This window comes from Polistes fuscatus, unplaced genomic scaffold, assembly GCF_010416935.1.
Source record: "Polistes fuscatus isolate 324 unplaced genomic scaffold, CU_Pfus_HIC Scaffold3, whole genome shotgun sequence".
In the NCBI taxonomy this organism is placed as follows: Eukaryota; Metazoa; Arthropoda; class Insecta; order Hymenoptera; family Vespidae; genus Polistes; species Polistes fuscatus.
The window spans coordinates 3,485,510-3,508,513 of record NW_025113107.1 but is presented as its reverse complement, the minus strand read 5'-3'; the positions used below and the strand labels follow the sequence as shown (position 1 = coordinate 3,508,513).

General features: G+C 37.6%; 1 protein-coding gene across 1 annotated transcript in view; it reads right to left on the bottom strand.

Moving 5' to 3' along the window:
* The window catches only part of LOC122519996 (zinc finger protein chinmo), a 41,052-nt gene extending 25,675 nt beyond the window's left edge, over nt 1-15,377 (bottom strand). Inside the window, exons 1-2 of the mRNA XM_043639867.1 lie at nt 15,247-15,377; nt 6,355-6,582 (exon numbers count right to left, since the gene is read on the bottom strand). Of these exons, the coding sequence (XP_043495802.1) occupies nt 6,355-6,582; nt 15,247-15,322 (304 nt within the window). The 5' untranslated portion in view covers nt 15,323-15,377. The remainder of the gene's footprint in view (nt 1-6,354; nt 6,583-15,246) is intronic.
* Between the last annotated feature and the right edge of the window lie 7,627 nt (nt 15,378-23,004).

Here is a 23,004-nt window from a genome sequence, read left to right as displayed (position 1 = left end):
GAACACATAGTAGAAGTTACAAGCGTTAAGGCCGAACCTGATTGCGTAACACTCTGTTATTGACCTAATTTTGAAGATGTCGATTAAACATTGCGTTCGATCGAAATATTCGTCGAATATTATTGTCTAAATCTATCGTTATTACTCTTGTCATCATAATTCAATTCATTACTTGGAAAGTGCGTTGTTCGTTATTTTAGAAAAAAATATTATCTTTCTTCCCCTCTCACTCTCTCTCTACTCCCCCCTCTCTTTCTATTCCTTTCCAAATGAAAAAATCTCTATTCGGTCGATTTAACACGGGCTATTGAAAAACCGTACGGAACAGGTTGAACGCAGCCTAATAATATTTTAGGCGCAACTAGCATAACGATCTGATAAGGGAGTGTGTGCGCGAAGGCTCGCATGCGCGCTATCAAAGTCTGATGTGAAAAAGAGTTTCGCAACGAATACGAATGAATATATATATATATATATATATATATATATATATGGTTTTGCCTTGTAACACTAACGAAACAAGACCTTGGATAATTTTTTGTTGGTCTTTAGAAATAAAAAAATCCATGTCGTCGTACGTCGTCGTCTTTTCTCTAACCTCCGTATTAGAACGTGAATTTAAGAAGCAAACAAAGATTAACGAAATTTACCCAAATACCTGAGAGAAAGATATATATATATGTATATAAAACAAGAATGTATATCGTCTTCCGGTAGAATAACATTTCAAAAAATCATCTCTTGATCGTTTTCAACTCTTAACGATCATTTCTGTGCCCGTTCTAACGTTGATTCTTGCTTTTAAACTGAAAAAGAAAAAGAAATAAAAAGAGAGAGATGAAAAGAAAAACAGACCGAAGTCAGGCATTCGATTTAGAAAGAAATACAGGTTTGAATTTTTTTCGTTTCTCTATTTTTTCTTCGGCTGGATGATGGTGGTGGTGGTCAGCGAAAAAAAAAATTGTTACGGTACTTTTCTTGTTGGTAATCATCCGCGGTACGTTGTCGTATTTGAAAACGCGCTCATTTATAACGTTGACGGGAAAGAGAGAGGAAGGAAGGGAGGAGGGTGGGGAGGTTATGCGTTTGTAATGGCAAAGGATGGGTAAAGGAGGAGAACAACAACGTTGTAACTTCATCAAATTGAGAAATAATTCTTTTCGTGCTTCGTTGCCTTCGCGCTTACCTTTGAGAGGAGGAATAAATACAAAAATTAGAGATAGAAAAAAAGAAAAGAAAAGAAGTCAGGATATTATAATATAAAATTCGAATTTTGTATAGACTACGAGATACTAATCAAGGAATTAAGATAAATGACATATTCGCGAACATATCGGAATTAATCTTCGTTCTATCATTATTGCGGCGTTGTAGTATTTTATTTTTTATTTTTGTTATTTGTTAATACGTTAAAATGTTTTTTTCTTTTTTAAATAACGATGATGTAGCATCGTTTGTCGAAAAAAATAACAAAACAAAAATAACCGAAAAAAAGAAAAAAGAAAAAAGAAATCAAACATATGTGTTTTCGGAAGTTTTACTAGGAAAAATATCGATATTTCGATAAACCACACCCTTTTCTGTGCGACTTCTACACGGTTCCCTATTTTATTCATACTACCGTGTTCGATTTACAAAGTAAACGCGCTTCGTTCATGCGAGCTCGCGGAAGAATGAACAGATGTATACAATGGCAGCGCTATATTCAGAAAGAAATACGTTATCTATAAATACAGAAAACTATGTGCAGCTATATTCGGAGATACATACACCGTGGTTACTCGTTTTATGTAATGTATAAAGACTCTCTTCTCTCGACCTTCGTTTTCTAGAAAGGATTACTTTTTCTTTCTCTTCTTCTTCTTCTTCTTCTTCTTCTTCTTCCTCTTCATTTCTTTTTTTTTTATTTTTTGGTCTCACAACGCATACGCACCCATATGCGTATTTGACCTCAATAGATTTTTCTGACTAAAAAAAGCAACTTCAAAAGAACTACGTAATTTATTACACTATAAACGCATACTATTTTTATTATTATTATTATATATATTTTTTACTACTGGCAATAGGTAAGAGCGTTTGTTGTTGCATCAAACGAAAATAAATTAACCGGTCTAGTTCCTCGTATTAACTATCTAGTAAACCAAAAAATAAAGAGAATGGAAAAAGAGTTAAATCTTTAAATGTCATGCGTGTAATATGTATATATCGGTTAAACTTTCATTTATCTAGAAAAGGATTATCAATTCGTACGTGATCGATCTTCCACGTGGTGAAACTCAAACTCGAGACTTGGCTACGAGTTTACTGACATATGCGTGTTCCTTCGAGTTGCATCTTTCCCCTCCCCCTTTCCAGTATCTCTAGAGACGCATACGCGTTATACGATAAAAAAATGACCTAATTTGTCGTTTAACTAAACCCTTTAAAAAGCATTTTCCTAGACCCAGATAGACATTACTATCAAAAACCGTAACCGTTCGCGCTTTATCTTCTTGACATGGATCTACTGACACAGAATTCTAATTTTCATTCGTTTATGAGATATACAAGCCTGCAGTTTAGCAACTCCTATCATTTCGATTTGGAAAAAACATATGTGAACATTTATATATTCATATATATATATTTAATCGAATATATTATAATAAAATAACAAATCAAAACGTAACCGAGCAAATTTGGTGGAATAGAAAGTAGTCGTTATTTACATAGAGTGAAAGCACCAAGCGGAATATAATTTTCGAAATATCCTACACCACCAACCGGCCTCATTTTTCATAATTTTTTTTTTTTTTAATTTCTCGACGACCATCAAACCAATACCAATGAATTTTCTAAGAATATTTGCGACTAATGTCTCGTGCGAAAAATAAACAAAAAAGGATGAAAAAAGTTAAATAGTACGATAGAAGGATTTTCGCACCTCTGAAAAAAAAACATTAGAAATGGTCGAGAGTCGGTAGAGCCAAAAGGGAAACGATACGCGAAAGGTTTCTAATGTTCCACGTGTCTCTTGTACACTACGTTAGATTTGGTTGAACTCTATTTGACTTACATACACACACACATACACAACTTCGCGATGCGTGTCTGTGATTACTTCGCGTGGCAACCCAAAAAAATGTAGGCGCCTGTAACGGGAATAATTTGCGATGACAATCAAACACTATTTTACGTTGCTAATTATTTTAATTACTTTTCTTTTTTTTTTCTATCGTACCAGACCGATGTTAACAAAAAAGGAAACAAAAAAGGAATAAGAAGAAAAGAAAGAAGAACAACGAATAACGTTGCAACGTCGAGAATATTTAAAAAAAAAAAAAAATAATCCTTCAACGTGTGATAATTATTCGTGTTGCGATAAAAAAGTTAGATTAAATTTAATGGACAAGTCACGAAACGGGTAATTAAGGATACGAATGAACTCGAGCCAAAGTTCATGGGAGATCATTGACAAACGAAAAAAATCAGCAGGTGAGTTAGTAGCAGCCTAGAAGATATTGGGTATATTATATCCTTTAAAAAAAGTTCATCGTTTTTCTCTCGTCGTGGCACGAAATCACGAACCACGCCTAAACCACGCGTGCACTCGAGTTACAGTAGGCGCCTTGAAACTACTAGCCCAGGAACCTCGATATAGAATTTCGGTAACAGTTTCACCAGCAAAGAACACTTGCACCATCATCCAGAGATATCTCGTAGGAGAACGTAAACTTCTAGCTACGAAAAGGGAAGACTTACACACACAAGCTTAAATTATAAATAAGAGTAACGCGTGCCTGTCGATACAACAGAGTACCGATGCGTGGCTATGTGCATCGAATATACGAGAGGAAGTGAAAGAGAATAGAAAAACTGTTAGATCTAACTGTAATTCACAGTCCTACTTTCGGCTTTCTTTTCCTTCTACTTCTACAACCATTATTATACGAATCGAGTAACTGGTTAAAAATTCATATACGTTACTTCCTACTTTCTTCAATCTTTGCAATTAATATTCATCAATTAATGCAATTAATCTTCAATTAATATTCATTAGAATAATCAAATTATAATAATACAAAAATTCTATTTATTTAAACGCGTAAGATTTTAATCAGAAAAATCAAACAAATATTAACAATAATAAATTATCTACGCAAAGTCGTATATCGGAATATGTTAAGCTACTCGCACGACGGGTTCTCTTTCAACTATAATACTTTTAGTAGTATTACAGAGAATGAGAGAGAAAGAGAGAAATAACGACAGAAGGCTCCTTTACCTTCCCCATTCGTTCGTCCTTGAACCCTTCCCACCTACCGACCTTCTTTTTACGTTTCACCCTCCATCTTTTCGAAAAGAGAGACCATTCTCGAGGCGACAAAGCGTCGTGTTACTGCCGACTCCCTCTTTACTTCCCCCTATTTCTCTTTCTCTCTCTCTCTCTCTCTCTCTCTCTTTTCCTTTATTTCTCTTTCGTAGTTTTGCATCGACCGTCTTTTCGGCGTTAAGCATGAAACTAGTTCTTAAGTATACTAAAGGTCTCTAACACTTTTTATTATTTTTGTTTGATTTCTTTTGCTTTCTTCGGGAGATATTCGATCGATCACTCGAAAATGCAATCTCTTATAATTTGAAATTGTCGTTTCTCGTTAAAAAAAAAAAAAAAAATAACTTCAAAAATAAAGAAAAAAAAAAATAAAAATAAAAATAATATTAAATTATAATTCGTATTAAAAGAATGCATTTCGATTGATGATCACGCGTATCGCGATTGACGATATTAAAGTGCAAAAAATAGAGAATCCGAGGTGACGTGATACGAAAACAACATGATTCTTATTCATTTTGTGCGACTGATAATTCAGGCGTATATCTAGTCGCACATGTCAGCGTATAGTATCCTTATCATTTCCACTGATAAATCATTTCGAGTTACATACATCGACTTAACAGCAAAGACGACGACGACGACGACGACGACGATGACAACGATGACGAAAAATTCCGTATAAGTTTTATTGTGAGAACGTGTAACAAATTTTACTAACAGATTAAAATCTTTGAAATATTTATTTAATTGGAAATATTATATTATAATAATTCGTATAATCGTTCCAACAAAATTTTCTTGACGAAATTAACGAAGATTTAATAATAGACGTGAACTTTCCATTCTTTACGTTTCGTAAAGTTTGTAATGATTTTTATCACTTTTTTCTTTTATTTTTTTTTTTATTTTTCATATAATTAAAATAATATAAACATGCACTTTATTCGGGTATTAACGTTCACAATTAATAATCAAATTATCACGGGAGAAAAAGAGCGAATAAAAATTTACACGAGCGACTAAAAAACACGCGAAATAAAGAAGAAGAAAAAAAATGTGAGGTATCATTTTGCATACTTCGTTGAACATTACGCGATAATATTGATAAAAAAAATATAAACTCACGAGAGAGAGGAACTTTGTTTAAACGTAAGCGCTTATGTTAAGTCGCGTTACATAATGCAGGAACCCGGAGCGCATTGCACCGCGGCTCGTTGCAAACTGCGGTTTCGCAAAGACGACAGCTGCAGCAAGCGAGACGATGCATCCGTCGGGGGAAGGCATACACACACACACATACACACACGTGTACACACGTATGCACACGTGACCGACCAGTGTGGTCGAGAGAACGTATGCACGTACGGTGCAATCGGACGAGTATAGAACGTGTAAAAAAGAGTAAGATACAGAGAGGAAGATAGAACGAAAGAGAAAAAGAGGGAAAGAGAGAGAGAGAGAAATTTGCATTTGTGTATGAAAGAAAAAAGAGAGAGAGAGAGAGAGAGGAAGAATTTTCTATCTTTCTTTTTCTCAGGGACTGTAGAAATTCGCTCTTCAGATTGGATAGTCGAAAGAGAGAAGTAGGGTTCGGCCAATCATCTTTCCTTGCACTCCCGGTGCAGCGACCTCTCTTTCCTCTCTTTCTCTACCCTTAACTCCTTGAGAAGTGGAGAAAGTCTGAGTGCAACGCGACCATCCACAGGTGGTAGTGGTGGTGGTGGTGGTGGTGGTGATGCTGCTGTTAGTAGCGGTAGTGGTAGTGTAGTAGTGGTGATGGTGGTGGTGGTGGTTGTGACTCGTGTTTCTGCACAAGTAGTAAGAGCCTCCGGTATGGTCAGACTACGAGCTCGGAAACTTCGACGCGCGGGAAAACAGTAAGGAAAAGAGATACACACGCGCGACGGAGAATGAACAACGACGCGAATCAAAAAATATACGATTACGTCGTAGAAAAGTAGATTTCAAACAAAAAGAGGGTAAGAAGTTAAGAAAGAAAAAAACATGTAGAAGAAGAAAAGGAAAAAAGTACTCACCCTCGCAGAAAAGGGTGACATCAGCGAGCCTGTCGCTTTCGAATAAATTCGAGAATGCCGTTGCTAGATTGATGCCGAAACTGTTCCACTTAAGACAGAATTGTTGCTGATGAGAGTCCATGATGCCACCCTTAGACCCGACCCCGCGACCTTCGCCACCCCTGTCACTGCCACCTTCGAACAGGTTGCGCCCTTCTTGGTTGCGCTCGTGCCCAACTGTTCTTCCAGCTGAAATAGAAACAATTTATTCATTAGTATACGCCGTCCTTTGGAAACCGATTGACATTTTCGATCGATTTAGAAAGCACTGTATCCTGAAAATACAGGAAATGTATTTTCGTTTAATAACATACGAATTCGAGGTGTTTTTTCTTTTTTTATTTTTCGATGGACATCAAAATCAGGAAGAATAATTAATACGATTGATCGGACAAGACTTTATAAAATATGCGACAATCATAAAAAAAAAAAAAGAAGAAATATAAATAAAACATCGTTCAATTTTTCAACGAATCGAACGTTCGACGAGAGGCACTTGACGTAAAGTTATTTTCGATTCGATACACGGACGACTGCAATCGCTATTATATCTCGATGCGATCTTGATGAATTAGACTGATAGCGATGGTGCCAGTCGAGGCCATTCGAATAGCGCGGAATAGTAAATATTTCGTTCGGTACGAGTACCTACATAGCTAAAAACGATAAAAAATCGCAAATACAACGTGTATTTCTCCTACTGACCTAATTAAAAAAACACGGCTTAGTTAATTCGGTGAAATTTCGTTAAATCACATCGTAACGTCGTTTATCAGTGACATAATGCATCAATATTATCGTCGAATGGCAAAAATACGAAGAAAATCGGACGATGACGAGAGAGCGCAATCGATCGCGTAAATCAAATTTGTTTTTATTGATTTTTTTTCTCTTTTTTTCTCTCCCTCTCTAAGTCTCCCTCTCTCTCTCTCTCTCGATATCTCGATATCTCTCTCGATATCTCTCTCAAGTAAGAGAAATAATAATAAACGCAGCTATTAAAGATCAATAAATTAAATTCGTCTGCGGGACGAGAATGTCAAGTTTGTTCTGACCAATCACGCAATAACCTTGCGATTACTAATCGATTGTCTCGCTAACAAGTAAAAAGATGGGGAAAATGAATAAGAAAAAGAAAAAAAGAACAAAAATTCAATAAAAAAGGTAGATAGAAAAAGAGAAAGAAACCTACCAAAATAGATCCAAGAAGGTAGGTATTACCGATCGTCGTAACCGGTTGTCAAACGTAAAGACAAAGATGTATCCGATAAGCGTAGTCTATTCATGAAACTTGCCGAGATTCTTTTCAACGACGAAATTTACGCACTACTCTCTCTCTCTCTCTCTCTCTTTGTCTTTCTTTTCGTCTCTCCTTCTTTTCACAGTTTAAAATGTAACGTTTCTAAACGAGAAAAGAGTACACCTCTTTTCCTTCCTTCCTTCTCTCTTCCCTTATTCTCGTAATCGCACTGTGAACGAAAGATCAATGTACAGAGAATGTCGCGTACACGTGTCTCTTGGCGCACATATCCTCGAGTTCCACCTTACGAAAAACTTTCTCTCTCTCTCTCTCTCCGTCTCTCTCTCACTCTCTCTCTCTCTCTCGCTCTCTCTCGCTCTCTCTCTCTCTCTCTATTACTCCTTTCACTCGCACATAAAACAAAATCGATCTCAACAACGCCGAGTAGTAACACAATCAATTACGGCGATTACGACGGACAACACAACTAACGATGACGATGACCACCGCGTCGTCAATGAAGAAATAACAACAACAACAACAAATAAAAGAATATAAGAGAGAGATAGATCGCGACGACAGAAAATTTCAAAGTTCGCGCGCTGTTTCCCGCACAAATTCTTCGAAGTAAACTTTGCGCCGTGAAAACGTTAAGGGGGAGGAAGAAGGAAGTAATAAAGGATATAATAATAAGAGAGGTGGTAAAGGAAAAATGAAAAAATACTGAGACAAAAGTTATAGAAGTTGTAAAGGAAATATAGGAAGGATTCGACGAGTAGGAGGACGCGTCGCGAAGAAAAAGAACGTGAATATGGGTCATCGGTGCTGATGCAAATGCGGTTGGACGAAATAGTATGAGTTCGATGGTTTCGGCACAGCGTTGGCAGCGGTTTTCGGTGGTGGTAGAGTGACGTGAGAGAGGGGAGGGAGAAAGAGAGATAGAGAGATGAAGAAGAAGAAGGAGGAGGAGGAGGAGGAGAAGGAGGAGATGCTGAAGGAGGAGGAAGAAGAGGGAGGTGATGGGAGGAACGCACGATTCGACTTTTTTAGAGAGGGTGGGGGCGACAGTGGGGCGACTGCTTAAGGCTATGACTTCGGGTACGCTTTGGTGGTGTCTCCTCTCTCTCTCTCTCTCTCTCTCTATCATACCCCCTCTAATACTTCTAAGGTATCGCTGAATCCCCACCATTCGCTACTTTTCGTTCTAACACGTGCCAGGGCCGAAATGCGGATTTCTAGCGCCAGTGGCTTCCGATTTCTTGTTCTCTCTCTCTCTCATGAGATTAGGTCTCCACGCAGAAAATTATTCTTAATCTTTCTCTCTTCGACCAATTACGTCTTTCTTTTTAACAAATCAGACTCTCGTTTACTTCGGCATAAGACAATATCGATCTATTACGTCACTAAAAGTTCGGCACAACTCGTCGTACCTTGAAACGAGTGTAACAACGATCACAAATGCACGATCTGGACGATCGTACGAAACGAATTTAACGTCAATTGATACAACGTGCTCGAATATTGTTTAATTAATACATATCAGGGCTATTATTTGTCGTGTGTAAAAAAAAAAAGAAAATGAATCCACGTAACGTGTGTTTTGAATGAAATACGCAAATTATCAATTCGATTTATTTCATATTCGTTATACTCCCTCACATATTCTCTATTTATCCAAGCTTCGGATGACGTAGATTGGACATCGACATTTTCAAAAGCAGGTAACCGCAAATATGATTTTAACCAAAACACGCGGTGTCGCATCGTTACGTAAAAAGACAGGAGGAGATTGTCGTCATCGTTTAAACGAAAAAGTTTCTTCTTTAAGAGAGTATAAAGTAAGAAGAGAAGAGAAGAGAAGAGTTTTAACGCATAATATAAGTTGCATATGTGTTCCTCGTAAAATGGCTCGTGACAAAAATATTCATATATATATATATATATTATTATGGTCTTTCGAACGATCGAAAAACAAAGTGTACCCCACCTATGTAGAAAGTGTATATAGAAAGAATTAGGAACGGCTTTGGTTTTGGCTTTGGCTTCGGCTTCGGCTTCGGCTTCGGCTTCGGCTGGTTGTTAGGTCGTTGTCTCAGACCCCGAAGAACCTTCCGGCACGGAAGTGCGATGTGGGCTACCGCATGTTACGTCATGTCTATTATAAACAGCCGAAAAGAAAAAGAAGAAAAAAAAAGTATCGTTCATTTCTGCGAACACACGAAGGGAAACGACGACTCTGTTCGTCTTCGAAGGAATTCGTTCGGTGTAGGTACGTATCAACCAGCAGCAACGGCAAACGCAAACAGCATCTCATTCTGCTAATCATTCATTTTTAATGTTTTTTTTTATTTCCTTTATCGAAAACAAAGTATAAAGTTATGAAATTACGTAAGACAGATACGATAAACAAACGTACTTTTTGTGAGAGTTTCGAAGATTTCGTAATACCACGTGAAGCATAAAAATAGAATCTCCTTATGATAGAGAGAGAGAGAGAGAGAGAGAGAGGAAGGAAGAGTCAGTTTATTCACGATGCAATACGTATCAACGAGATAAAATTGTAAGAAACGGAGAGATAGAAGACTCGTTGGAAGTCTCTTGCAAGAGAAAAAAAAATATGTATAAAACAAGAAGAAGAAAAAAAACTCATGATGCAGCGTTATTTTCTCAATGAAAAATAAGAGTCTAATTATTATAGCCACGTTCCTGTTATAAATTCGCACAAAATTCATCACGCACTCGCCGGATTTGGTATTGAATCTGACGATCGTCGCGAGTGCTGCAAAATAAATAATTGCGACGAATTTTCGTTCATAGAAGATTCAGACGAAAAAAAAAGAGAAGAAAAGAGAAGAAGAGTGGAGAAAGAAAGAGATAGCAAGAGTCAGGCAGGGAGAAAAGAAGAAGTCTGCGGGAGGGTTCGCACGGGAGACACCTTTATGGAGCCATGCCCGAGAGGTGGTGGGAATAGAGAGATGGATGGATTAAGAGTGGGGGTTGAACCTACACGAGGAGCAGCAAAGATTGGTGGGGATGTAGCAAAATCGAGTAGAGTGGGGGAAATGCTGGCGGCGCCGTTGACGCGATCCTAAAAGAGTGGGGGGTTGTTGAGGCTCAAGGTCGCTGCGGGGCCGCACGCGCGTCCCTTGCTGCTGCTCCTACACACACGCGCATACATATATACGCACTCTCCTTTCTGTGCACACGAAAAGAGAGAGAGAGAGAGATAGAGAAAGAGACGGCGACGACGCCGCAACGACGGCGACGGCGACGGTGACGACGACGACGACGACGACGACGACGACGACGATGATGACGACGTAAACAGCTACCACGGGGGTTGGTGAAGAATGAAGAGGAACGAAAAATATGTGTATGTAGAAAAAGAGATAGATAGATAGAATTGGTAGGATTCCTCTCGTATGTATGTATGTGTGTATGTATGTACATGTAAAAGCTGACTCGCGCGCACGCGCATTTTTAACGCGCGATGCAGCGTAGGTTGCGCGCGAGCGCTCTCTCTCTATCTATCTATTTCTCTCCCTCTCTCTTCACAAAGCGTGTATAGTATGCGTATATTAAAGATAATACGTATTGCGCTCGTTTCTAGAGAAGCAATGAGAGAAACAGAGAGAAGAAAGAAAGAGAGTGTCATATGTGCGCGTGAGAACGTCCACGGTATTACGGTGAATCTTTTATGGCAGGCGCGCGTATTATGTCATCGCGTCGAACAAACGAAGCGAAAAATTATCGCAACCGGGCCGGGCCGGGCCGGGCCGAGCCGAGCAGAGCCGGGTTGTAAGAATTTTCGTCGTTTCGTGGAAAGATCAGAAAGCCGTGCAAATTGGGCGCGCCGCATTACTAAACGTAAAACTTATGATGATGACGATGACAACGATTCTCAATTGCTAAGTGGCAGAACACAGATAGAAAAAGGAGGAGAAGGAGGAATCATCGATCTTTTTTTTCTATTCTCTCTCTCTCTCTCTTCTATTCTTTTTTCATTTTCTTTTCTTTTTTATTCATCCTCCCTATCGTCCAGATTCGCCGTTGGTTTGTGTCGTCAATTCGCGCGATAACGATTATTATTTCATCGTTTCTATTTCGAGGAAAGAATTTGTTTCGCTGTATTTTATCGAAAGATGAAAAAAAAGAATAAAAATAACCGCGCGAGTAAAATCACTGTTCTTGAACAACGGGACGCATAAGAAGAAAATACGTGAGTTTGGTTAATAAAGATAGAATCGAAGAGGCAACAACGCAGGACATGGTATAACAACGTTACTACGTCTGCTTTTCCTGCAGAAAGAAAACTGCATTAATGCATTAAGTTAGCCCGTACCCGGTAACTTCATTCTCTTTCTCTCTCTCTCTCTTCGCGTTTTATTCCATTACGCAAGGTCCCTTTCTTTCTTTCTATCTTGTGCGACCACGCAGATAAAACTTAAAAAGAAAAAAAACCGCATTTCCGTTTTGGCATAACTCGATCCGTTAGCGACTATTGTAATAACCATTATATTCGAATTTCACTTTTAATAATAGCTCGATGAACTGTCGTTATTCGTGATAATTAATAATTTCATATACCTACCTTCATATACCTATTAAATTGCAGTACACTTTGAAGTTCCTTTCAAATTATTAAAACGAGAGTAACGTTAAAAGGAAGGACGGGAAAAAAGGATGTGGGAATGGGAATTTTATAAAACGCAACGGAGAAATGAGATGATGGTCGTAAAAAAATATAGCAAGAGAGGGGAAAGGGGCAAGGAGGGGGAGGATGTAAAATAGAGTGGATACTGCAACAAAAAGTACGTATCGCCATCGACGATCATCGTCGACCCTCTCTCTATACTCCCTACTATATTTCTCAACCCCTTAAAAAGACAGAGTAATAGAAAGAGAAAAGAAGATAGAAAAAGAGGGAAGAAAAATGGTTGGTCCAGCGAATTCTGAATCCTAACAATAATCGCCGCAGGGTAGATAACGCGCGGAAGAGAAAAGAGCAAAGCATGAACGCGTTGTAACGAATGATATCAGTCGAGTTTAGCGAGGGTGCAACAACGACAACAAAAAATTACGAGGACGAGTCTCAAACACTTTTTACGGCCACATCGTTTTATTCTTACGACGTTTAAAAGGAAGAAATAATAAATAAAAATATAAAAAAATATATACCTATACATTGCTGCAAAATTGTCTAACAAATACACGACGAACGATAGGTAATTCTCGTACAAGTGATCGGTGCGTGACATATTCGATAAAGAATACGTATTCGAAATAGATTACATCTAAAAAATAAATCGTAACAACATCTACGATGAATGAAAGTTTGGCGTATTCGTAAGTTGACAAAAAAAAAGGAAAAGAAAAAAAAAAAAAAGAAAAATGTTATCATCGATGACGTTAGAAAATGATGGTCAAACGAAATAGAGAAGGTAATTCGAGCGAGAAAATTCGCACTCACCTTTTTCGCGTGATAACAATGATCGTTCTCCACACCCTATTTTTCCCGAAAACACCACCTACGCACTTGTCATCGCATAGATATATATATATATACTCTTCTCTTCTGAAGCGTTACTGGAGTTATTAACCGCACAGATCTTCCAGTACAATATTACTTCGTCCGACAATGTCTCTTTCTATCTATGCGTATGTCTTTCTTTCTTTTCTCTCTCTCTCTCTCCCTCTCTCTCTCTCTTTGTTTTCCCTCAGAGAAAAAAAGAAAGATACAAAAGAGGGGTCGAGACGAAGCCACGAAAATGTTTCATGGGGGATGTCACCACCGAGAGAAGGTCGAGAATCGCGAATGTCATCATCGTGTCGTCGTCAAATCACTGTGTAGAAAAAATAGAAAGAAAAAAAAGAAGAAGAAGCAGAAGAGGAAAAGAGACGAAAATAGTGAAAGAGAAGAATGAGCGCGAAAGAAACTTCGCATTTAAACTTGGCTTCCTTTCCCCTCCCCTTTTTACTTTTGACGGTCGCGAGAAAAAATAATAGAACGAAAGAGAGAGAGAGAGAGAGAGAGAGAGATAAAAAAAGATAAGAGATAATTAGAAGGCGGGAAACTCAAATATCTATTAGAAGTCTTTGAAGATGTCTGTCATTGTTTGATTAAACACGAATAAAAAGAAACGCGTACCGTCTCTAACTCGTACGCTGATCTGAATCGTACTGCTGTCCTACGAGAAACTAGCTAGCCGTGGTTCTTTCTCTCCGGACTCATCTCTCCCACTCTTTCTTTCCTCTTACATTTTCCTATCTCTCTCTTTTTTCTTTCCCTTACTCTTACTCCGTTCTCTTTTACTCTTCATACGTCGACCCTAAGTTAGAGAAGAGTCGTTTAGGCCAAATCGGTAACGAACCTGGCCCCTATTACTAGTGTATACCAAACCGTTCGATTTCTCTATTAAAGTGCTTCTCTAAGGCTATCGCATTGTAGAATATTTCAATGATAGGATATTATTACGAATAATAATCGATTAATATTACGATCGATCATCTTTCCCGCTAAATGTTATTTAGCGATTGTCAAATCGTAATAAGAATTTATTTCGATGTAATATAGGATGTTTCATTTATTCAATGATTTCTGTATTTGTCTGATCTATGATCGATTAAAGTTGTGTCTTGTGAGTTAGTTGAATAATATGATCATTGTTACGATTAAAGTATCATATTTTTTGGTACTTTAACGAGGTTATTTCTTCTTGTCATCTGAAATAATTTATAACAACGTTTATGCGTTCTGAAAAAGGGAGATACGAAATTACGTCGCATTCCAACGATTCTAAAAGAGAGGAGGAATTCAAGCATCCTTTCTTCTTTTTCCTCCTCTATTTTAACAAACTCCTATAGGAACGTCTTTTTGCTTTGGAACGAAACGAGCACGCAGTAATAAATTTCTCTAAATCGGAGATCGTTAGCGTCTTCCATAGAATAAAGAGCGAAAAGGAAGGAACGCGTCTCTGAGAGACTTTTTGTCCGCTATTTAAGAAGAAAAAGAAACGAGAAAAAAGAGGTACGTTGTTTATCAAGCCATGAAATAAGCCTAACTTCCCGTCAAATACCGTTACGCGCGGTGCACGTATTTGCGTGTGCTTCTTACGTGAGCACAGCACGTGCATGTAATGCAGAAGGTTCCTGTCGAAATAAGCATGACCACATCTCAGGAACCGTAAGAATACTTTTAACGGGTTTGGACCTGAGCTTGATCGGAACGAATCGAATGAAAATATTAAAATGATCATCAAATTGAATAAATCTCCTATTCAAAATGATCAAACTACTCACACGTCTACGCCTCGCGCACGTCCTTATCCCTCCTCCTCCTCCTCCTCCTCCTCCCTCATACACTCGATCGTAGATCCTCTTGGATAATTTCGTTAATACCATCCGGTGGTAAGATCCATCGTGTAATAATCAATCACCACCGACATATCGTGCAAGTAATAATAATAATACCTAGCTTTAATCGTAATATCGATCGACGATCGAGAGTTTTCTCGCGAGAATTATTTATTCTATTTTTCTTATTGTTTTTGTTAATCAAAAATAATGGCGATCGCGAATAAACAGGTGAAAACGTTGTTGGTGTTGCGTTCTACCTGGCGGATGAAACCACCATGGATTGACCAGGACTGGTTGTTGGTTGCTGGTACCCTCGCTGACAGGGGCGTACATCCTCCACCGACTACGTCACGCCCGTCACTACCGCCCTGTGCGGCTGCACCCCTGACTACTGCCTTCAATCCACCACCACCGCCACCACCACCACCACTACTACCACCTCTTTCTACCTCTCTCTTTCTCCCGGGATTCCTGTCATTTCCCCTTCCTCCTCGACGCACGCAAGAGGGTTGCAAGGTTATACCTACCGCCTCCTCCTCGTCGTCGTCGTCGTCGTCGTCGACGTCGTCAACGACGTCCTCCGAACGACCAACCAACCTTCTCCCGCCACTTCCACCTACGATTCCACCGTCCAGAACCCAGACCTAGCCACCCCCGCCACGCATTCTCTCTCTCTTTCTTTCTCTCCCTTTCCTCACCCCATCGCTCTTGCTGCTGCTGCTGCTGCTGCTGCTGTTGCTGCTTTCCTTGCCTTGCCCTGCGCTCTGCCTAGCCGCCTTGCCTTACCTTCCCTTCCCTTCCCTTCCCTTGTCTTGCCTTCCCTAGCCATGCTTTGCTTTACCATCCCTTCGCGCGTTCCTTTCCTTTCCTTTCCTTTCCTTTCCACGCACAACCACCACGACCATCACTTTCGCTAGAAAGTCCTCCGACCGATTCTCTCTCTCCGTGGGATGGTGTTCAGAGCCAGGGCTGACGTTGCAAGGGGCGGCGCACCATCGTCATCTCGACTTTTTCCCTCCTCTTTCTTATCTGCCCTATCTTTTTTTATTTCTCTACTTGTCCTTGTCTTCCTTTATCGCGCTCGAAAAAAAAAGACTCTTCTCTTTCTTTTTCTTTTTCTTTTCTTTCTGTTTTTTGTACTCTCGATCGATATTTTATACCACGTAGATTCCGTCCTATTATTTTCATTTCAATTTGATTTAACTTTTAATTGGAGAATACGATATTGGTCGAATGGAAAAAGTATTATTAAAAAAAAAATCTTATGATTTTTATAATGGTCCTCTTCTTATAAACACGTAAATAAAAATTTGTGATCTAATTAAAAGCGCACCTTGAGTCGCCTTTAATGCGCACGTTTTCTATCTAGCAAGAAGGTTATATTTTCTATAACCATTAGAAACGAAAGCCAGTGTTTCTTTTGATATTTGTTAATCAAATGAGGCAGGTGACACCGAATCGTTTCGTTTCGGAGTATCAACAACACCGTCGATAAGCATGAAAAAGTATTGCCGGACGCCCAAGCTACAAAGCATGGTAATTTTTTTTTTAAAGATACGACCATTTCATTCCGTTTTTACAATTCGGATTAGGATAGATAAATTTTCGTTTAAAAAAATAAGCTATTAACAAATAAAAATATACTTTGAAAATATGATGAACACTCGAAAATATATTTACGAGAGAAAAGAAAAAAAAATGATAAGAAGATGACGATGTTTTAAACAAAAATATATAAATGCAACAAGTTAAAGAAAAATAATGTTTCGATATTAGGGATGTGATAATGGCACGTGAAAAACTTGTGACGGTCCTGAGCAAAGTTTTGTTGGAGGGGAGAACAACCTTGCAAGCCCTCACACCCGATCAGAGTGGAGTAGTATAGTTGCGCCGGTGGTGGTAGGTAGAGCCTAAATTTTGGAGGTTGGCAGAAGCAGGGAGAAAGACGAAGGGGGTTGAAGAGCGTCAGAGGGGAAGTGCGTCGAGTACGAACTGGCAGAATGAGAGTAAGAGAGAAAGAGAAAGTGAAAAAGGAGGGGGGAGGAGGAAGAAACGAGGAGGCAGAGCAACCTGCACCCGGCAACAGCCCCCGACCTCGGAAGAACTAATCATTAACCTCCTTTCACCCTCCCTCGAATGTTGCTTCCAACTCGACCACCTTCGCTTCACTTTCACCTGTACAATATTTACTTCTATCTCTCTCTCTCTCTCTCTCTCTCTCTCTCTCTCTCTCTCTTTCGCTCTTTCGCCCTCTCCCTCTTCCCTCTCTTTCACTTTCGTTGACACTGTTGATCGTACTATATCTCACACACTTTCCTTCTCAATCTTACGGTTGATTATAAGACTATATCCGAAACCACCACCCACACGCTTTCGAACGACTATTTTATTACAACTACCATTACATTACGTCACTTTCGCCAGTCTTGAAGCTCCTTCTATCTCGACTTCGATTTCGAACGTCCTATCGACCTCCAAACCTTGACGTGACTTTCCGTGCGTACACGTTCCACGCATCCCCCACGTCGCCACCCTCCGGCAAACCAGCAACCAGGCTCTTGCCTCGATATCGGCAAGGATCTTTAAAGTCGATATTTCTTTATGCTTTAACCTCTACGCACCACCTACTTTATTCTTCTTCTTAGATTCTCAATGGAAGAAAGATACGTATACATAAATATATATATACATATATATATATTTTTATTAATTTTATTTTATATATATAAAGGTTATCAACGTATTCTACGTTCAATAATAAGAAAAAAAATAGAATGTTATAATATAAAAATAGATCATTTAAAGATTTATTCAAAAGTTATAATATAAATTGTGTGTATAAAACTGTTTAAATTTGTTCCTCGAAGATGACGTTGTTTATTATTTTCGAGCGATTCAATGTATTCTTATCTTGAACAATAGTTCGGTTACCTGACCGACTTAATAGATTTTTATTTGTTTATTTGGGAAAAACTAAAATAAAAAGTTTATGCAACTGAGATAGCTAGACTTGATGTTATGGTAGAATGAATTAAGGATGCAGCTGGAAAAATTAATAGAAATCTACGAGAAATTCGTCATATCAGAAACAACATATCACAGCGGGATCAAACTTGTATTCGCGTAGGCGGGCAACATTTTGAACAATACATTTAAATAGTTTTACAATTTATATATTATAACTTTTGAATGAAGCTTTTAAATAACCCTATATTTATATAACATTTCCTTTCTATTTTTTTAACGTAAAATACGTTATATATATATAATGTTTTTACGAAAAAAAACCTCAGACACCCTGTATGCATAAAACGTCAAATATATCGTGAGATATTAACATTTCGATAATATTCCGTTTGTATTTTGATACGCAGAATAAAAAGAAAGAAATCGATTAGTTTGAAAAAAAAACAAATAGGGTTGCATTAAAGAATAAAGTACAATTGCGGTAAAGTACAACTGGCGGGTGCATCGGTGTATCCGTACAAAAAATAAGGCAATTGGAAGTTAAAACGTATTATGCCATATGATGTTTTGCTCTGTCAGTTTTTTTTTCTTCTATTTTTACTTAAAAAAGAGCAATAACGCGTCCCAGTTCTCAGAATTATCCTATACACATGTATTCATTAAAATTCAACTGTTATCCTCGTAGATAATTCGATTTAAAAATATATGGAGATAATTAATAATAACGAATAGGGAAAGAGAAGAAACAAAAAACAAGGACAAGAAGAGATGTTTTTGTTATTTTCTTGAAAATATTATAATTCACTCAAAATGAAGTTTTCGATGTAGTTGTTATTAACGAGAATGACGAGACAATATTCTGCCGTTGGATCGAATCGAGGGAAAGAAAAGCGTGAAAGAGAGGGGTGGTCGATCACAGACGCGGCGATCCTCCATTTAAATAATTCAATGGACAAACGAAAGAGAACGAGTTGGTATGCTCTCGACGCGGTGTTGTATCTTCGCGAACGATCGATGTCATGGGGGGGGGGAGGGGCCGAAGAGGAAGGGGGAGGACAGAAAACGGGAGAGTAGGTGAGGGTGGAGGATACGCGGCTCGTTGGAACACATATATACGCACATCTACACGCGTATATATGTATATATGTATATATATATATATGTATACATTAGGATGAAGTAGACGAAATTACTCCATTTTGTGCCGGCTACGTGGGAATTAGCCCTTTATCCGCTTATGTATCTTGATTTATGCGCCGTGTACTGCCGGTGATACGATCTTTGACTAGTTCGCTTCGCTATCACTACAATTGAACTCAATATTGCGAAATGAATGTCACGTGACGAGCGCGTTAATGACGTTGTTGAAAATGTATGAAAAACTTTTGTATACAGGGTGATCATTTAAACTGGGACAAGGTATTGCTCGTTATTAAGTAAAAGTTGAAACAAATCATAAGGTGAATCATATGGCATAATAACATCTTAACTTCTTATTTTCTTATGTGAATGCACCGATGCTACCTGGCGGATGCAATTGCACATTACTCTTTGATGCAATTCTATTATCTTTTTTCTATGTTAACCAATTGATTCCTTTTTTTATCTTGCGTACAAAAATACTAGTCAATGCTTAATCAAAATGTCGATATCTTTAAAACATAGGATAAAGAAAAAAGAAATAGTGTTGCATTAAATAATAAAGTGCAATTACAGCTGGTAGGTGCATCGGTGCATACATAGAAAAAATTATAACGTATTATGCCATATGATATTTTTCTCTATCATTTTAGCACAAGGATAATAAAGGAAAATCGAATTTTTTTTCTGTTAGAACGATTAGTATTACGTCGTCGTATGACGTCTTCGAGGAATCGATTAGGGAGTTAAGAAAAAATTGGCGTAAACATGGACGTTGTGGAAAAAGGAAGGAAGGAAGGAAGAAAAATAGAAAGAGAGAGAAAAAAAAGAAAAAGTAAAAAAGAAAAATATAGGAAAGAAGGAGAAAGTGAAGCTCTCGCGAGGTAGCAGAAGGTCGAGGAGCTTTTACGGCGAACCAGGAGCGGAAAAGGGTGTGCTGCTGCGCGTGCCGGTATATACCCAAAAAGGGAGAAGGAAAGAGAGAAAGAGATAGAGAGAGGGCTAGCGCAAAGATGCAACGCGCACATCTATTGATTCTCTCTTAGCCGGTGAAGGTCTCTTCGTGCGTGTGTCCTACTCGCTTTTCCCGCCACACGCACAAACGCAATTTACGCGCGCGCGTACACAACACACTACACCACGTACGTGCGTAGAGTACTTGTGTTCGAAAACTCGAGTATACCATCCATCCATCCATCCATCTCTCTTTCTCTTTTCTACTTTTACTTCTATGAATTCTACTCGGTCATATGCATAACACAAAAGCGAAATCCGACAGGCTCAAACTAAAAGAAGAAGAAGAAGAAGAAGAAGAAGAGGAGAGCTCGAACTGGATTCTGCAACGTCCCTTCCGTGCATTCCTCCAACTGCGAACTTCCTCGCTTGCTTTCTTTTCTTGGCTGCATAAAGAATTAGAAGCATGAACGAAAAAAAAAAGATGGAGAAACATTTACACGTGCAAGCTTTCGCGCGAGAAATATTATATCCTTCTTCCTTATGAATAACTTGCGATCACTTCTCTCTTCTGTATTATTGCACTTTTATTGCGTTATATCGAAACATCGATCCTTGCGAAGGACCTACTACTGCCAACACCTCTTTTGAAAATGTCTCTATCGATTTTCTACAAAATAATTCGATATCTCCGTGTCCTACGATATATTCATCCTTAACTTTACACTCGCTCGTTATCTTTATCCAATATTTAAATTTACAATACTCGAAAATCAATTCCTTTATCGATCGAATATGTTTTCTATAATAATTAACCAACATTTACGAAATAATGATAGATAGAGAAGATAATTATTATTTGCGCAAGTTATTTAAGAATAGAAACGAACAACAACTATTGTCACAAAAAATGTCCTTGTTATCTTACCCGAGATGTCTCAATGCAATGACAATTGTAATTTCTTCTTCTTCTTCTTCTTCTTCTTCTTCTTCTCCTTTTCTTTCTATCCTCGTTCTTAACAACAATAAGAATACTTAGCATCGACACACGATTCGTTTCGATTTTAAAACTAAGAAGAAATTTATGTCTCTTTCTTTATTAATTATGAAAGTCAAATAGAATTTTACCTTTAAAAGACTAAAAGATGCGTATAAAGAGATACCGTAATCTCTACTGCCGAGTAGAAAGATGCAAACTCTGTTTGGTATGTATGTCTCTCTAAAAGTCATTCGAGGAACGTGCACAAGGATATATATACATAACACGCATTTAGTATATAAATACACCACCGGTGTTGTATGTATTTACTACACCATATAACGCGTTTGTCGGAATGTCATCGTTAGAAGGTAGAAGAACGGTCGAATCCTTAAATAAGATTTTGAAGCTTCAACGTTCGCGATATGATAAACACAAGCTTTGTCATTCCGAGAAAGAAAAAAAAGAAAAGAGAGAAAGAGAACGAAGATGTGAAGTAATTCTCATGATATTTCACGTAATATCTATTTAATGATATTTATTTCAGTAGGAAATAAAAGATTCAGTAGGAAATAAAATATGAATTTCTACTTTTTTCTACCAATTCTACGTTCACGGAACGCAAAAATATCTCTCCTTTCTTTCTCTTCATCATTATTTCTTATTCGTAAAATTAGAAAAAACATGTAACGTTCGTAAATTCGAAATATTATATAATATATTAATATATATATTATCTCGTTAATATTATACATAGGATAATGTGTTTTTAGAATTAGATTCCTAATTTTGAAACATTTCAAATTAACAATATTCCGTTCGGTTATCTTTGACCTCGTCGCATGTTTTGTTTCGTTGCTTGTGTGTGTGTGTGTGTGTGTAGTCTCTTTTATTTTTATTTTATTTAATACAAAACGAATAATGACTAACAACATTTTTCTCGAACAACGATAATTATTTACATGTCAAATCAAGAGGAAAGATAAAGCTTTAATTACAAAAGTGCATTTTCGAATAAATATTTATGCGATATATTTACGATATATTTTACGTTATTTTTGTCCCATTTGTATAACTTACATATTTCCATTTCTACATTTTTACGCTTAAATTACTCGTATTTTTATTGAATAATCAATGTAATTCTAACGAATATTCATTAAACATTTTCAGAAAAATAAATTGAAGTATATGCAAAACGTAAAATTTATGCGGAAAAATAATTCAAACATTATTCATTGGTTACTAAGTGAATCAAAACGGTAACTACCAAACACCGGTCTAATCAAGAGCACGTCCATTTTCTTTTTTTTTCCTCGACGAATTAAAATATGATTAAAAAATAATATTTGTGAAAAAACAGGAAATGCGTTTTTTCTTATAACTCTACAAAAATTTAAAATATTTCATTTGATATTCTTTCGATACATAAGTGCATTATTGCATATTTTCGTTCACGGCATAGTATGTATGTGCATATATGCATATGTGTGCATATATATTAGGAATATTGACGACAGGCGCTTTTATATCTATTACGTTAAAAGAATAATACACGAGTTTATACACACATACGTATAAATGTTGAAGTTTAGGAAGAAACGCGGGCTCATCGCACTTTCGAATCTCGAAATCGCGGATTTAGGTCGTAGGAAGCTACTCATCGGTGACAGCCTAAATTTTATGAACAACTGTCAAACGAAACAAACCGGCAAATATCAAAGGATAGAAAGGGGAAGTACATTTAAAGTTCGAACTATAAAATTGATAGAATGCAAAATAGTAACATATACATATATACATATATACACATAGATACATATACATATATTTACATATAAGTTAAATAGGAGACTTACGAAAAGTTGGTGGCAGCCTCTTTCATTCGTCCTCCCACCTCTTCTCACGTAACCCTTAGCTCCTTTCTTCCACTCGAAATCTCGAGCTCACTTCTTAACCCTTTCACGACGTACCG